Genomic DNA, 18,586 nt, shown 5'->3' with positions numbered 1-18,586 from the left:
GGGATGAGCGAAATACCATCCTAATGGATGAACAAAAGATTATCCTAAGAAAATACCGAAAGTCCCTCCTTATAGATAAATAAGTGGTTGACAAAATACATGTGCATAAGAAGCAATGTAAGGAAAATACAATGGGGAATAATTAGATTGGAAGTAAAAAAAAAAAAAAGATGATCTATCCCAAGTGCAGGGGATGAGGCAGTTGTTGAGCCGTCTTCTTCCTTTTTAGATTCTTTTTCTTCTCTCCTTCTCCGGCCTCTTTTATGGGTGTTCCTTTCCTTAAGGTTGGAGTAACTACAAGAGCTATAAATTCCTTCAGATTAGCATATTTTGGGTCAACAAGCCCACGCTCAATAAATTTGTCAGTGGAAAATGTCATGCCTCCACAAAATTGACTAGAAATTTCGACAACATTTTTTTCTTGAGTTATTGACTTTGCTTAGGCCGCTTTTAGCTCCTCATTTTTTTTTCATCGAGAATGCCAACTTTTCCTTAAAATCCAGCTCGTCATTTTTTCTCCCGTCAAGGAAAAGTCAGAGCTGACCCTCGACAAATTTTCTTTCGTCAAGGAGGCCAACTTTTCCTTAAAATCCAGCTTCTCATTTTTTCTCCCGTCAAGGGAAAGTCGGAGCTGACCCTCCACAATTTTCTTGCCCCGCTTCTCTTCTTTCAGTACTCTTTCCTTAGCTTTGGCAAGGGATCATTCAGACTCAGAAAAGGCCAAGGATTAGAGTTGGGCAACTTCCATATCCATCAATTGGTATCGAGCAAAATGTTGTTGGAGCCTCTCATGATCGAGCGTCTTTAGAGCTTCATTAAATCTGCTCAACCACATGACTTCATAGAGCAGCACGGAAACATTATCGACCTCTGGAGTATTATGGAACCAGTCATTTGTTGAGTCGACCATGAAATACGGATGATCGGTACTGATAAAAAATTTTTCAGCCCCATCGTGTGTCAAATGCCGATCAAAAGGCACACATTTTCTTTTCAAAGGAGGTGGAGAATCATAAACTTCCAATGGAGCTTTTCCTTTTTTTTCTCTTCACCAGAGCGACGTGATTTTTTGTTGGCAAGAGGAAGAGGAACTAACTTTGGAGCAGGTTTAGTTTTATTCACGGACGAAAGCTCGGATAGGTCAATAAGAGAGTGGTGGTTGGCTTCAGCCATTGCAGACACATCAAGATATGAGGAGTCAGGAGGATGAAGATCGGTCGATTGCGACGAGGATGGATATGTGTTGGTCAGTGACTGAACGTTTGATTTTCCCACTTCATTTCAAGAAGCCTCGCCTTTAGAAGCACTCAATCTCAGCATAGATGACGTTCAGATTGCCTCAACTGCATCCGTTAGAAAATTTTGAGGGTCTCGTGCAACAGTAGTGGTTTCCCCAGTTGACACATTTTATATCACAACAATCGTTCAAGTTTTAGAGAAAATAAAGTTTGCACCTGTAGTATCTGTGCCAGCTACAACCACCTTCCCCGATTTCTCATTGATTTGCCCCCTCTTGGAAAAGGGCAAGCTTACCTCTCGGTTTTCTCTTGGAGGCTTTCTCCTCCGCTTCCTTCACATGGATAGTCTCTTTGACATCCGAGGTCATCCATTGATCCTCTGTCAACCGGCAAAACTTATTTGATCGAACGATTAGATTCACAATTTTCTGGTTAATGTACTGAGGAATGGACAAAAGCTGCCTCTCGATTTTCTCTCGTCAACAATCAGATGCTTCAAAAGCGTCTTGGTTCTGCTCACTGGCACATCCTGGAGGATGACGCTGATTCCCCAGCCGCTAGAACAAGATCTGACCAAAGACTGCTTTCTCCATTCCTTTATTTTGTTCTCCAATCCCAAAAGTTGGTGTCCTTTACCGGCGGAGAATTGGGAAAAACCATCCTTGAACAAAAAATAGTAGTAAAACAATTCAATCGACCACGGTATGCCCGAATGGTGGCAAAAGACGACAAACGTCAAGATTGCGAGATCAAGTTTGGCACAACTTGAGCAAGAATTACTCTGTATCAATTGAAAACACCCTTAGCTCAGTACAAAGAGGGAGCCTCAGATCACATCGGAATCAGTCTCGGCAGAATACCAAATCGTCTCCAAACCTGCTTGTTACCCAATCAGAACCCCTAAAAGCTCGAAGCTTCACACCCAAAATTCTTTTGGAGCAAGTTGTGTTTTGGATCCATCTTAAATTACCTCCTAGCTTATCGGATCCGAAGTGTTTCCATAAGGTTGCTCCAAAACACGAGGTTATCGGATCAACCTTATGGAAACACTACAACTTGGCACAAGCGGCAACATCGTAAATTACCTCCTAGCTTATCGGATCAACCTGTGGAAACACTTCCTCAATGATCAGAGCAGAATCCGCGGGAGGAGTTGGAAGCCCTTGACCTTTCTCCACTCTAGATACTTTTTCTAATTAATCGGCTTCGGGGCAAGCGGAAGATACAACTTGATCGTTCAAATCGATTGCATGTTCCTTGCATTGTTTCTTCCTAACAACCACCATCTTCTCAGTTTTTTTTTTTGCTCACAAGAAGAGGAAGAGGCTGACGTAGAAGCTGGGATTCTTCGAGCGCCATTAGGAGTGCATCGTCATCAAAATGATCCAAAGCTCTCGTGTCAAACATGATGACATTTGAAACCCAATATCAAAGTGAGGAGGGAAGACACAACTGACCCTATTTATATAGATTTTATGGACACAAAAATCTTGAAAGTAATCAACATGCTTTGATGAAATTTAATTAATTATTTTCTTGTCCTTATTGTAGTTAGCAAGTGCAAGAAAATCGGAGAATTAATATGTATTCAAGAAATGTGTCAACATGAATCTTAAAGGGAGCAAGGCGTCCGAAATACGACTATTATCGATCGAAAGTCCACACAGAGGATCATCAAGCGGTCGGCCAACTCAGCATACTCATCCAAATGATCGATAATCCAATCGAACATAAATGGTCAGTGGAATTGGCCGAGCAACAACATCAGCCGACCGACAAAATCGGTTAGACTTAGTCGACCGATAGTTACAACAAAAAAATCTGGTCTTACTATGCATTATATCCACTGGTCAAAACTGCTCATGAAAGTTACATCCATTCAGTTATCTCTATTAGAGATTAAGTTATAGTAACCATTCGAGAATAGGAAAAAGACAAGAAATAGTCTCTAACATATGAGAGGAGAATAATCATGTAATTGTAAACCTAAGCCACCTATGATTATAAAAAGAGGCTATTTTATGAATAAGAGATTACACATTCGTTTCTTTGAAATTAATATTGTTGTGTTTTCTCACTTTTCTTTTGGACTCTATCTCTCGAAGAGTTTCTACTCTAAGACAGTTTGGGATTTAACATTATGATAAGTTGTTTAGTAATTAATATACTATTCCAAAAAAGTATTCTTAAGAGATTATGGATATAACATTATCATTTCATCAAATTTCAGTTGAATAATGGCTATCCTTGGGAATGTAAGGGCTGCTTGAGAGAAAACGATGGGCCACTGGTAGACAACATTGAATGTATCTCAATTTGATGTTATGAATATACCACATCCTATGCAATGTCGCAAGTGCAAAAGTGGTGATGGATAAAAGTTTTAATGATGGAATTTAAGTGAACAATTTGAAAACGTTCACGCAGCTTGACTGAATGTATCAAAAGCAAAATATTACTAAAAAATGATGAAGTTTCAAAGGGATTGTGGTCTCAAAAAGTTTGGATCTTCATGAATGACATATGTAGAAAAAGGCACCTTGCTACTGCAAAAAGAGACCGTAGGCACTCACAGTGGGCAAACCCAATTTCTACTAGCAACAAAAACTCTGTTGCCACCAAATCAAGATTCATTCCGCATGTGTGGCTTATGGTTTCATAAGAGGGAGAAGTAGCTAGGTCAGACTAGGCAAATCAACTCACTTCAAACCAATAAATTTGGTTGGTTTAAGGCCATTTTAGCCCATCTCAATTGGTTTGAGCAACGACAATTTCTATATGACACAGTGAATCTAGTTTATGGGTTGTCTCATTATTCTGAGTTTGTCCAGTCTCAAAATTCATCCACACCAAACCAAATTGGGCACTAGTTTATTCTTTTAAATTTCCTCATAAAGTAATTCCCATGTCAAAAATTTTGCTTAATCAGATAAGGTATTTACCAACCAACATTTGCTTCTTATTTTTCAGCAGTTTTGCCAATAAGTATAGGAGTATCTTTGCATTGCAGGCAGAAATTTTTTACTCGAGGACAAAAAAAGTTATGGTTCGAGTAACACTTCATCAATAGTAGCCACACCTTAGACATTAACAAGTACATCCCTTAGAGATTAAAGACTTAGTCATTTTTTTAACTAAATTGCAAAAATTAATTGTTCATTAGATTTGCTCGGATTTTATATTTTTAAATAATCAAGGCCCAAAATTAAACCTTGAGTCGAGCAGTAATGAACAACAATCCGAACATGCTAAATTGAGCCAAAATCAGGTTAACAAGACCATAAATTATCTTAGACCTAGAATTGGGTTAAACAATAGGCTCGCCACCCAGGCAACATATTAAGAACACATATCACCTCGTGCTCCTAGGATGGCATCATTAATGAGGCAACACTTGATAGGTGTCTTATCTTAAAGCATGGGATCTAATACCTCATGATGATAACATGAAAATAAAATAATGTAAGAAAAGCATCAAGTGTTGGACAAACAAGCAGGTGCCCTAGGAAACAATTGATCAACTTTACGCATAATTACCAAAGTTCAAGAGAAGTAGTTAATGAATATGAGAGGATAAATTCAACAGAAAGAAGGAAGAGATAAAGAAATTTCAATCTAAAAATTTAGAAGAGAGCATGGATGATGAAAATGTGGAGTTGATAATAATGAATATGGATCTCTAATAAAATCGAAACACAAAAATCAATCAAATAATTTGATTCAAATTTATTTTACTTCCTTTCCATGCTTGAAATTTTGGCTCAAACTGGTTGAATGTCGATCAAGTTAACTCAAAATGAGAATACATGGAATTGTATATAATATGTATATTTATACGGTTTAAGTAAAAATTAAATTCAAATTTAGATAAACTCTGGTTATTTCAACTAAGTCAGCTTGTTGAGTGGAGCTGGAATAAAAAATTTATTTTTAAATCAGCCAAAATCATTTGAACTTCACACATTATTAGCCTTAGTGTGAGGATTAGATTATCCCTAGGCTAACATGTCAGAAGTAGAGATTGTTTAACCATGTTTGCTCATAAAAATCAATTTAGCAAGATTATTGAACTTGGAATGTAATGAAACTTAATATCTCAATTATTTTTCAAAATAATTTAATAGGATGATTAGTATTTTATTCTTTTCCAAGGAATTTATGATAATTATAACAAATAAATAACCAATATAATTATTTTTTATGAGTTCTCCTTTTAACTTAGGTAAATGTCATTGCCGGTGCCTAGCGCTTGGAGTATTTGGCATTCATATTGCTTCAAAGTATAAGGAAAATTTTCAACATTAATTTTTCCACTCTAAGGATTGTGTGTGCATATTTCTAGAGCTAAAATTGCATGAAGTTCTCATGTTTGACTGACCGTAGAAATCCATTCTAATATATAAAAAAATTTAAAAGAACATGGCTAATAGTTTCAGAAAAAAGTTCGATAAGCTTTAAGCTAAGTTAAAAAAAATACAAAACCAACACAATTTAAAAAAATCAACTTTCAAACTAGCCCGTGATATTAATCCAATACCCGATAAGCAATAATTGCCTCACCAAACTACTAAATTAAGGAATATAAAATGGAGGACCATACCACGATAACTACTCAAAAATTTCTTCAAATCCAGAGATTGTGAAAAGGCTCCTGTCATTATCAGTAGCAAGACTAAACATCTGATTGCCATTATGAACATGGAGTAAAGAGAATCACATCACGCCAATTGGGCCTGAAATAAAAATAACAGTGAAATGATAGAATAGCTTGAGTAGATAAATTTCTATAAATTCAATCAATATGATTTTTTTTAATAATAATTATTCATCAAAAATAAAAATTAGAGCATCTAGATCCAATAGCATTTATTAAACTATCCAACAAAATAAAAAAAAACTGAAATAATGCAATAACTCATCTAAGGATAAATGACTATCAAATCAATTAAATAACTTATAAGCTTAGGAGTACTAGGATTAAATAACTTATAACTCATCTAAGAATTAAATAACTTATAAACCCTTGTGAGGCGTGTATTTCTCTAGTCGTCCTCCCTCTTCCTATGTTTTTTTTTATTAAATCATGTAAATATGTCAAACACCTAGATTTATTAAATCTAAGATTTAAGGGAAAACGGTAGGAAAATCAAATTTACTAAATCTGGGATTAAATGTTATCATTCTGGCCATTTGGCATAATTTAAGTTAAATCCAACTTTAGGGATTATTTGGTAGACTACCACCATATCTTTGGATCCATCTTTCACCTATCACTAAGGACCCTTGATCACCAAATTCATCTAAATATCCAAAGAACGTAGCTAACTCCACATTTATCTGTCATCTCTCCTCATCATTGGGAAAATAACACTTTAAACAAAACTTTCTTATATTTGAAATTTCCAAATCTCTTTGAGGGGAAAAAATTTGAGGATTCTCCTCAAGTCATTTCTTGAATATCTTCTAAGAATGTAAAAAAATAAAAAAATAAAAAATAGAATTAGGTGATTAAAAATTTATGAATAAAAGTAACGAGAAAGCGGTAATATAAAATTTATCTTGAATTTAAATAATGAGTTTAGCAATGCAAATGTATTGCTTTTGCTCCACCTATCTTCCAGAATTTTACGAACAATACTCTAGATACTTGAGTCTTCATCATTCTCTTCCTTTCATAATTAAATATTTCTTCTTTCACTTTTCATAACATTATATTTGACACCTCAAAAATCAAATACAACTGTGGCATATTTGTATCTATAGCTCAGCGCATGTGATAAATAAGATCAATAAAATTTTGAATATATTCAATTTTATCCCGCCATAAATCATAAGTATTTTCTCATTCACATATCTTATCTTTCCCACATCATCCTTGCAATAACATGATCTTCTTTCACTAATACCACCATTAGTTGAAGTGTATTTTTAATTTGTTTGAATCTCTTAACATCACAATAAGCAAAGCAAATCTAGTTTCAGCAACAATAATCATATTCAAATCGGAGAAATCATTGAATATAGAAAACCACATGGAATAATTCATTATAATTTTTTTATCAAAATAGCATCTCGAACAATCATTGTGATCCAATGACATTCATTGTATGTGATCTCATTTGCTTCAGTATTTTTTGTTGCACCTATTAGTTAAGGCGATTAAAGAAATGAACAATGCAAAGTGTCCAAAAAAATACATGGATAAATTTGCTCAACAAGCAGATCAACCGCCCTACAAACTGGAGCATTATCAGTAATTACTTAAACAATATTTGAAGGACTAAACATTACTATCACATCTTTAATAAAATTGGAAATGAAGAATTTATCTTTATATCATCCCTCTTAATTTACAGCTTTAATAAACAATGGAGAACTTTTTGATACTATCATAAAATAGATAAATGGCCTTCCTTATGGATCAGCCTAGTTATCACATATTAAATTAACTCCTTTATCTTTCCATTTATCTTTTGTTGATTCAAATAATTTCACAATATTAAATGTCTCTCTCTACAATAACTTTGATTGGGTGGAATATAACCTGCAAGTTTATTATTTCATGCAAAAGTAAAATTATTCTTATATGTAGATTTCTTGCAAGGTTAAAAGGATTTTGAGCGAAACCTTGAGAGGGAGGGACATCAACAAGAGTTTCGAGCAAGAGAGGGAATGGGAGATGGTTTTGTGGCTTCAATTTAATTTTACCTAATTTTTTTAATTATTTAATAACTAATTATCAATTAATATGTTATCAAATTAATCATAATTATATAAAGTTATATATTTATTTAATCATTAATTAGCAAAATAAATTATATATTAAATTTAATCATTTTAATAGATTTTAATAATTATTAATTAATTTAACAAATAACTAATTAGTTATTAATTAATGGATGCACAACTATTACTTAGCATAATTAGTTTAATAAATTATTATTAATAAATAATTAATTTAATAAATATTTAAATATTGATTAGTATAATTATACATAAAAAAAATTTAATCAAACATAATTATATAAAATAATTATATTGCCGTTTGGAAATCATATAATAGTTTATGAGACATGCTTATGAAATGTAGGATTTATGTTTTTGAAAGACATACTTTTAAGACTTCTAACCACCAAAATCCTACTAAAGTTGTCAAGCAGTTTCTCTAGATTTATCATAATTTATTTACTAACATACCAAATAGTTTTCCAGATTTAAGCCCCTCAAGATTTGATAAATTTGAAATTACAGGACTTACTAAATCTTATCTAAACTAAATCTTACCTTGAACCAAACAAACCCTTAAAGTCGTTGCTAAACAGCCCCTAAGGAGAAGAACATAAAAAAGGGCCTTTGCCACAACTAATGCTTAATAAAATGTCTTCTCTATCTTCAAAACAAAATAAGAGCAGACATTCGAAAACAACATAAGAAACAAAAAATAATGAATATCATATATATCCCTCAACAGTCGCCCTTTTTTTGGCCCAAAAAGTCGCAAAATTCCAATCTCAGAGAGAAATTGAATACAAAAACAAACTAGAATAAAAAATTGGAAAGAGAAGTGATATTGTTATGTTAAAGATGAGATTTTTGTTGACCAACTCAAAGGCAAGACCATCGTGTATTTTGGTGCACAAAACAAGAACTAAAACCATCACTGCTACGCCGAGTACGTGTGGCACACGAGTAACGATATTGTCACAAGTTAGATCAATCTCACTCAGGGGTGGAACCGTCTTACGAGGGGGAAGAGAGGAGTGATGGGTGACTGTTTTGTGTAATGCAGCTGATTGGGAAAGAACAAAGGCTTTCAACTTGTACTGCGGCTTCTATTTGTGAGACGAATGATTAAGGGTCTTAGGAGGTGAGATTATAAGGTTATATTAAAATAATTTTTATGAGTTGGACTAGTGGGGGTAACAAACGCAACCTATTATTCTTGAAGATAAGACTCTACTTAAAATAATGCACAAAAAAGAACTCTGCAAATGAAACCTATTAGCTAAAATATAAACAATAAAGTATAAATAAAATAAAAAACAGGCATGATTATTATATTTTAACAATTATAAATATCGCACAAAAATAGTCTATAACTTAAAAAGACAATATTATCAAACACGCAAATAGTTTAATGTTGCATATTATATAACAGAGTTAAAAAATAGATAAATAATAATCAATACATTCAAATGCTAAAACCTTACTTGCATCCATACCATATTTATACATCTAGATATGATTTATTATCATTTGCTTAAAACATTTTATATTTATATATCTATAGATCTATCAAGACACAAAACAAAATGAAGATTTTCAACCAAGAAGAATTCAATGACGGTCAAAGTGTTTCATTCTGTGGACCTATCACCAATCTATTAATAAAATGTATTAATTATATTTATATCCATCATGCATGTAAGAATCAATTCCATGAGTTCTAAAGAATGATCATAGTATATAACAAAGGTTCAATTATCCATATGCTTAAAGTTGGCTACATATCAAATGAGTCTCTGATTTTTATGAGCAAGATTTTTTTTTTTAATTTGTATGAGCAAGAATTATTTCACATTAATTAATGCAGTGCACATAAATATCATAAGAAATTGACATGATAAAGCTAATTAAAGGTCTCATCATATCAATATGAACATGTAAAACAAAAAAAAATGATAATACATATTACACAATATAAGTTAGCAAATAATGAGCCTAAAATAAGTGTTCAAAAAGGAACCCTAAACAGAGAAGGGCATATTTATCCCTTAACAAGTAAATAGTTACATAAAATATGTTGAATAAAATCTTATGAATTGCTCATAACTCCCTAAATTCCATGTCATGAACATAATTTACTGCACCCTTATATTGAAATATTCAAATCAGGCATACTCTTAAGTCATTACGTATCAAAAACTAAATGATGATAGTTTAGAGGTATTGAGAATACAGCATGAGCTTAAGAAATATTAAAGGAAGCTGGAGTTTTCATATGCAATTTCTAGAGAGGAAATACAAAAAGTAGAAGATAATTAAATATGGAAGAAGGTTTAAGATATTACATTGATTCATATAAGAACGACTTCAAGCCAATTATATTGGTTTTCCCATGATACAATCTCATCAATGAATGAAATTGGGATTGAAAAGTTCCCTCTCTTCTAAGTAGCTTTACAAACTTGGGGAATCAATTAATGACATGTGACCACTTACAAAAATAATTCAAGAAAGTGATAGCAGCGCTAAAATGAAATAAAACCTGATATCCCCTATGGATACTTCCTATTCACAGGGAAATCTTCCCGTCATATGGGTTGCCTCTAGTGTTCATGTTGTGGATGTCTATAGCAGCGCAACACCTCTATTTTTGTTTGCAATTCTCATAGTCGTATCAATTCCATCCTATAGTTTTGAAAGTGATCTTGCCCTCAACATCAAAATTAGGATATGCAGAGTGAAGTTCTTCATTAATCCATGTGAAAATTTCTAAAGGTAGGTCATTCCATTGTATGAAAAATAGTCATTGCAAATGACTTGCCATGACTGTGGATGGATTGAAAATGGAAAACTCGGTGATTAAGACAAAAGCATCATGCAATAGCAAATTGCAATGAAATTTGGTGATCCTCATGTGAGGTTTAAGTAATGAGACGTGAAAAAAAGATGCATATAAGGGGAGGATGGAAGATATAACTTATAAACCATCAAGCCAATTTGTTCTAAGATTGGGAATGGTCCAAAGTACTGCTTATTTATCTTATAAGTTTTGTTTTGTGTGTAAGGGGAGTCTGTATGGTTGTAATTTAACAAGAACCGAAGTGCCATTCAGCTCTAAATCACAATGGTGCTTGTCAGTGTAGGATTCATGCTTTCATGGGAATGACAAAGATGATCATGGACAATGACTTAATCACATTGTTTGATCCAGCCATCAACTGTCCAGATGCGACCTACTTATTGGTATATTGGTGAAGGAAGGCAACTGCATAAAATATGAAATGGCAGCAATCAAATGCAAAAGTGGAAAGACATAATATGAATGTACTCAGCCCATGGAAGGAATTTTGTCCAAATGGTGTGGTTGTCCATTGCATAGAAGTGCCAGTGATAGTCAAGGCGGGATTGTTCACCTCAATTTGCCAATCTATTTTGGAATTTGGTGACCATCTCTTTGAACAAGTTTGCCAAAAGTGACACATGAGCATATTGCCTCTGTTGAAGAATATAGTTTGTGGTATTCCATGAAGATGACAAATTTCTATGATGAAAGTTGTGGCCATAGTGCTTGTAGTTAATTGAGACTAATGAGGAAGGGAATGTGCATATTTTGTTAAGAAGCCAACCATAAAAATAATATTAGCCTCCTCATTGGATGGTGGCAGTAGTTGGAGGACGCTGGTCAATGCCAACGGTTGATATTTTGTAACCTGACATTTAGACAACTTCGGATAAATTGATAGACATCTTCAATTTAGTGAAGCTGATGTTTTGTACAAGCCAAATTTTACATCAACCACAATAAAATTAAAGGATTGAAGCAGTTCTAATTTTAATAGGGAAGAAGCAGCTAAAAGCATCCAGCCGTTTGTATATTAGTCCATCTTGAATATGATAATATAGGCAAGTGCTAGGTGGATTCTATTTAACGTCAAAATTCTTATAGCTTAGGAATGGTTGCAATCTCGAACCTCAATTCTTATGAAACTGTTGAAATGAGAGCTATGTTGAATATCAAAAAGCAGGTGGGCAGTGGAATTTGGCTAAATCTCTAGAAGTTGAGATCAACAAGTAGTCCTATCGCGGAGTAATTGTGAGAACTCGAGTGCTGATTGATTGGAGGTTAAGTTATTGTAAATACAATGTCCCGTAGCAACATTAACTATAGTGACTATGGAGAAATTTTAAGTTTCAATTTTGATTTAAGAATCAAAATTTTGATGGGTCGTTTCAGATAATTTTGCCATTTTGATATTTCATTTGCCACTAATTTAATCGGGAGTGTGCGTTTAAATTTAAATTCAAAAAATAAGTAAAAAAATACAAGTAATTTTTTTTTTGAAATATTTTTAAATGAAAATTAAAAATTGAATTACTTGGCACACATATTGAAATCAAATTGAATAGAATAATATACGTATATACATATAAGGTTCCAAAAGAAGTCCCTTGGAGAGTTAAAGAAAAGAAATGTGTTAATACGACTTATATTCAAGTCATTAAAGATATGTATACTAGAGTTGATACTTGTGTTCTAACAAAAGAACAATTGACCAAGTATTTTCCTATTTTTGTTGGATTACATCTTTTTGTTGGATTACATCAGAGAGATTACATCAGAGATCGACTTTAAGCTAATATCTTTTTGCTTTAGTTATAGATGCTCTTACTGGACGTTTACAGAAGAATATACCTTGGTGCATGTTTTTCACTGATGATATCCTTCTTGTGAATAAGACTAGAGAAAGAGTTCAAGAAAAACAAGAATTATGAAGGTCTACATTGGAGCCTAAAGGACTTCATTTGAGTAGATCTACAACTGAAAACATATTATGCAATTTTAGTGTGATTGGCTCTAGTGACAAAGTTATAACTATAGGAGAACAAATCACTAAAAGGTGCGGACGTTAGATATCTCTGGTCTATTGTTCAAAGTGATGGTGATACAGAAGGGGATGCTTTATGGCTCAGAATGTTGGCCTTTAAAAGAGAAGCATGCTTAGGTGGAGGCTTAACACTTAGAGACAAAATGAGAAACAAATCTGAAAGGTTTAATGTAGCTCCAGTGGCAAACAAGATCAAAGAAAGTCATCTTCGATTGTTTGGTTACATTAAACGCCAAGTATCTGATGATCTAGTTAGAAGAGTAGATGTTTTAGATTTGACTTATATTAAGAAATGCAGAGGTATACCTAAAAAAAACTTGGGCATATTGTATAAAAAATGATCTTAATATGACACTCAATAGGACACGATTGAGAAGGATTCATGCAGCCGACCCTGCTTAGTGGGTTAAAGGCTTGTGTGTGTGTGTGTGTGCGCGTGTGTGTGCTTTAAATGAGTTACTTGGATCAAGTTTTAGTCTATTTTTAATGGCACTTTTCCCATCTAAATTTTTAATTTTTAAGCTATTTTTACTCAAATTTTAGAAATTCATTAAACTAAATAAATTTATTTTATCAATGTGTAGGGAAATTATATTTTTATGAGTTTCATGTGCAAGATGAGAAAAAAAAGCAATCACAATCGTCTTAGTTGCATTCATTACACAAAACATATGTAGGTTGAAGCATATGTGAAACCAGTCCTAATGCGTAGGGCTCTAGACCCAATATCTAGGTGTCCAATCCTTGTTTAGGCTCCAGTTTAATAAAATTTAAAAGTTTCGTCTACCATAAGATCATGGTTGGGCAACAACTAAAATTTAAGTTTTTTTGGTGCCACATATTACAAACTTTGGCGAGAAATTTGTAAGCTTTGGGGAGAATGTGGACTCTCCATAATATTTGTTGAGGAGACGTTAAGAAACAAAAATTTTTATCATTGTAGTATGGGGAAGAATCCAAATATAAAAGCTCTCCTCAGTGAAATATGAGGAGAGATCTAGAAACTAAATTACCTCATGGTCGGTGTGGAGAATCTAGATATAAAGACTCTTATTAATGTATACGGAGGAAATTTTAGAGATAAAAGCTCTTCTCAATATAATATAAGCAGAAGTCCAAAAATAATGATCGCCTTTAATGTAGTATAAGAAAACATCAAAAAAAAAGTTTCTCCTCAATAAAGTGTAAACAAAATCTATAGATAAAAATTATCCTCAATGTAGTGTGAGAAGTCTAAAAAAATTTCTCCTTAAGTGTATTACGTGGAGAATTTAAATGTAAAAACTCTTCTCAATGTAGTGTGCAGAGAAGTTTAAAGATAATGATTCTCTTCAATATAGTATGAGGAGAATCCAATGATAAACACACTCCTCATTATAGTTTGAGAAAAAGTCCAAGAGAATATTCTTCTCAATCTGGTGTGAAGAGAAATTCGATAATGTTGACTCTTCTCAATAAAGTTTGAAGAAAAATTCAAAAGATGTTGACTCTCCTTAATGTAGTGTGAAGAAAAATTCAAAGAAAACTCCACAATTTATTTAGAGAAAAAATCCATAAGAAGATTCTAATTAATGTGGTGTGAGGAAAATATAAAGATTGCAAATGTCTTTAATATAATGGGAGGAGAGGTTCAAAGATGAGAAATTCCCTCAATATAGTGTGACGAGACGTCGGAATAAAAATTCTCTTCAATTTAATGTGAGGGGCCATCCAGAAACGAAGATAAAAATTCTTTTAGCATGGTGTGAAGAGACATTCAAAGAAGGGAAAAGGCCAAGGAAAGCTCCTCAATATGGTGAGGTTCATAAAGATAAAATGAATATACTTACAACATGATCTTATGGGATCAAGCAAGTTCAAACATTTGTACAAGATAGTGGAGATGTCAAAAATAAAACATACAACTTGATCGCATGTGTTCAATAAATCTCAATCTATCTTCTCAATATCGCAAAAATGATAAAAGCTTAGACTTGAATCATGCCAAAGGTAAGAATGATAGCTAATCACATATGATGTTTGCAAATGAAAAATTCGATCAAATATAAATAAATGAGAAATGTAGACACCTTAAATTTTAGATGGAACTAGCTTGATAGTGGAATATGTGCCTAAGTCATCCATCCTATAATAAATCCAAAACTATATGCAAACTCATTATATATCATGATATGATATAAACATCAGCAAGTCAAGTGACTAACATGTCATGTATATATCCAACAAGATGAGCCCATACGCTCCATCACTAATTTTACTAGACTTATAAACTATGTTTTTATTTCATATATGTTTAACCTATAAGAGAGTGATGTGTGATCTAAGGTACTAATTGCAAATCCAAGTAATATTAGTCACAAAAATTAACATAGTAATCAACATTAAGCAACAAACCTATCATATGAGTATAAATTCTAATCATTTTTACTTCTATGTTTCACTGTCGTAGGATTACTTACAAAACAACTGTCAACATAATATAACAAAATTATAGGTCTAATCAAGTTAAGACTAGAGTCTCACATATACAGACCTACATTATTATAATCATCATGCAATACTACACAATAAATTGAGTTTTATAATATGTAAAAGAGTACCTTGCCATCTAACCAAAAATATACAGATATATATATAATCAAATTTAGGGAATAATATCAAGTAAATAGAGCTTATTAATTGCCTTAGATGCATATATGTATTATATGGAGATATGACAATGACATGCATTTGAAAACTGCAATTTTATTTTATTACTATATTTCTTATTAAATCAACATTTGATGCATCGTCTTTTTGTGATCGCAAGAAGAAAGATGATAAATTCAATTTTAATTATATGTAATTATTTCAGTATTTCACATCACTGAAATCAAACTTTAAAATTGATTTGGACTATTCAATATTAAATGTATAATTCTTATTTCTTATTCATTATATGTTTTTTTATAGCACTATCATTGCCAAGTACAAGCCCCGAATGTGAAAAATGGAGAGTTGCGTTAAATAGTTGACAGCCAGCATAAAATTTGTCGAAAAATTATGACATGAATTCATTTGATCATTGTGTAAATATTAGGGCGCCCGCTGGAAGCGACACACTGTATGACCTAAATACAGTGAAAAAGTGTGCAAGCATCACTACAACGACGTCCGGGTGTAGTGTCAAATAAGCAAGAGTTTCCACATTACGGACAGAAACGGGTAAAGAAGTTAGTCCATGAAACTAATATTAGGATAGGATCTTGGAATATAGGCACTCTCACTGGTAAATTAATGAAATTAGTTGATATCATGATTCATAGAAAGATAAATATTTTATGTAATGAAGAAACTAAATGTGTTGGAGAAGAGGCTAAGGAGATTGATAACTTAGGTTTTAAAGTTTGGTATTCAGGTAAGAGTCACATTAGAAATGGTGTATGTGTAATTATAGATAAGAGTTTAAAAGATAACGATGTAAAAATTAATAGAATTATGGCCCTTAAGATTATTGTTAATATTAAGATTTTTAATATGATAAGTGTTTATGCTCCTCAAGTAAGCTTAGACATAGGTTCTAAAGATAAATTCTGAAATGACTTAGAAAATTTAATACGATTTATACCTCTTGAAGAAAGAATTTTTATTGGAGGAGAATTAAATGGATATGTTGGTAAAAAGGTGAAAGATTTTAGAAATATTCATGATAGCTACGGTTTTGGAGTGATTAATGAAGAAGGTAGAGTCATATCAGATTTTGTTTTAGCGTATGATTTTGTTATTGCTAATACTTTACTCAAGCAAAGAGATAAGCATATTAGTACTTATAAAAATTGATATATTAAAACACAAATTAATTATTTTCTTATGACAAAAAGAGATCGTCGAGAATGTAAAAATTGTAAGGTCATTCCAAGTGAAGATTTAAGTACTCAACATCGATTATTTGTTCTATATTTCAAGATGAAAAGTTGTAAAATAAAGAATAATAGGGATCATCGTCGTTGAATTAGATTTAAGTACCTAAAAGACGTAAACAAAAATATTTTTATGAGTAAAATTTAAGATTTTGAAATTTGAGATGTTCATGAAGAAGCAAATTATATGTGGGATAAAGTAATAAATACTATTAAACAAGTGACAAAAGATGTAGTTGGAGAATCAAAAAAAAAAGTTTCTGTAAAATAAAATAATTGGTGGTAGTATAATAATGTAAAAGAATAGATAAAATATAAGTTATGTTATAAATATTGGTTTAAATGTAAGAGTTTAGAGAACTGAGAAAAATATCAAACGACCCGTAGGGAGTCTAAGAGAACAATCTGCGACATTAAAAATTCTGTTTTGAGTTATCTTTATAATAGACTAGATAAGAAGGAGAGTGAAAAATATATATATAAACTAACCAAACAAAGAGAAAAGAAAATTATAAATTGAACTACACTAATGTGTATTAAAGATGAAAAGTAAAAATTATTCTTAGAAAAAAATATTCAATACAGATGGGTGAGTTATTTTGATAAAATTTTTAATTAATCTTCTAAAAATACGATCGACCTTAGTGATCTTAATATTGTCAATAACAATAAAATATTTTATTTTTATCTTCGCATTAGTAAAAAAGAAATTGATGAGGCTTTAAAGAAAATAAAGGGTGGAAAGCCTGTAGGAAGAGTGGAAAGTCTGTAGGAAGGGTGGAAAGCCTGTAGGACCTGATGATATCTCAGTTGAAGTATAGAAATATATAGGAGATTTGGAAGTTTCTTGGCTTGCTAAACTCTTTAATATTATTTTAAACACTAAAAAAATGTCAGAGGAGTGGAGGAAGAGGATTTTGGTCCCCTTTTTTAAAAATAAAGAGGATTTGCAAGAGTGTGCAAATTAATGAGGAATTAAGTTGATGTGTCATACTTTAAAATCATGTACTTTTGTGTCATACTTTAAAATCATGGGAGAGGGTAATTGAACATAGGTTAAGACGTATTACAAAGATTTCTCATAATTAATTTGGATTTATCCCGGGCAGATCTACCATGGAAGTTATACATTTATTGAGAGGTTTGATGGAGAAGTTCAAAGATATTGAGGATCTACATATGATTTTTACTAATTTAGAAAAAACTTACGATAAGGTTCAAATAGATATCCTTTTGAGAGTTCTTGTGAAGAAAAATGTTGATATGACTTGTATTCAAGTCATTAAAAATATGTATACTAGAGCAGTTACTTGTGTTCGAACAGGAGGATTGACAAAATATTTTTTATTTCTGCTGGAATATATCAGGGATTAGCTTTAAGCCCATATCCTGTTGCTTTAGTTATAGATGCTCTTGCTAGACATTTACAGGAGGATCTACCTTGGTGTATGATTTTTGCTAATAATATCCTTCTCGTGGATAAAACGAGAGAGAAAGCTCAAGAAAAACTTGAATTATGGAGATCTACATTGGAGTCTAAAGACCTTCGTTTCAGTAGAACTAAAACTAATTACATTGAATGTAATTTTAGTACTAGCAGCTCTAGTAACAAAATATAACTATGGGTGATCAAATTATTAAAAAGGTGTGAATGCTTTAGATATCTCGGGTCTATTGTTCAAAGTGATAGTGATATATATGGGGATGTTATTAGTAGAATTCAAGTTGGTTGATTGAAGTGGAGGAATGCTTCGAGTCTATTGTGTGATAGAAAAGAATGGCTTAGACTGAAAGGAAAATTTTATAAAATGGTGGTGAGACCAAGTGAGACCTGAAT

General features: G+C 32.3%; 1 protein-coding gene across 2 annotated transcripts in view; it reads right to left on the bottom strand.

Moving 5' to 3' along the window:
• The window catches only part of LOC110020133 (protein GAMETE EXPRESSED 3), a 50,494-nt gene that overhangs the window by 11,990 nt on the left and 19,918 nt on the right, over positions 1-18,586 (bottom strand). For both annotated transcript variants that reach the window (XM_020718122.1, XM_020718124.1), the window contains exon 2: positions 5,839-5,971. In XM_020718122.1, the coding sequence (XP_020573781.1) occupies positions 5,839-5,938 (100 nt within the window). In that variant the 5' untranslated portion in view covers positions 5,939-5,971. The remainder of the gene's footprint in view (positions 1-5,838; positions 5,972-18,586) is intronic.

Source organism: Phalaenopsis equestris, unplaced genomic scaffold (genome assembly GCF_001263595.1).
Source record: "Phalaenopsis equestris unplaced genomic scaffold, ASM126359v1 Scaffold000094, whole genome shotgun sequence".
NCBI classification, from domain to species: Eukaryota; Viridiplantae; Streptophyta; class Magnoliopsida; order Asparagales; family Orchidaceae; genus Phalaenopsis; species Phalaenopsis equestris.
The sequence above is the reverse complement of the archived record's forward strand: the minus strand, read 5'-3'. Positions and strand labels throughout refer to the sequence as shown.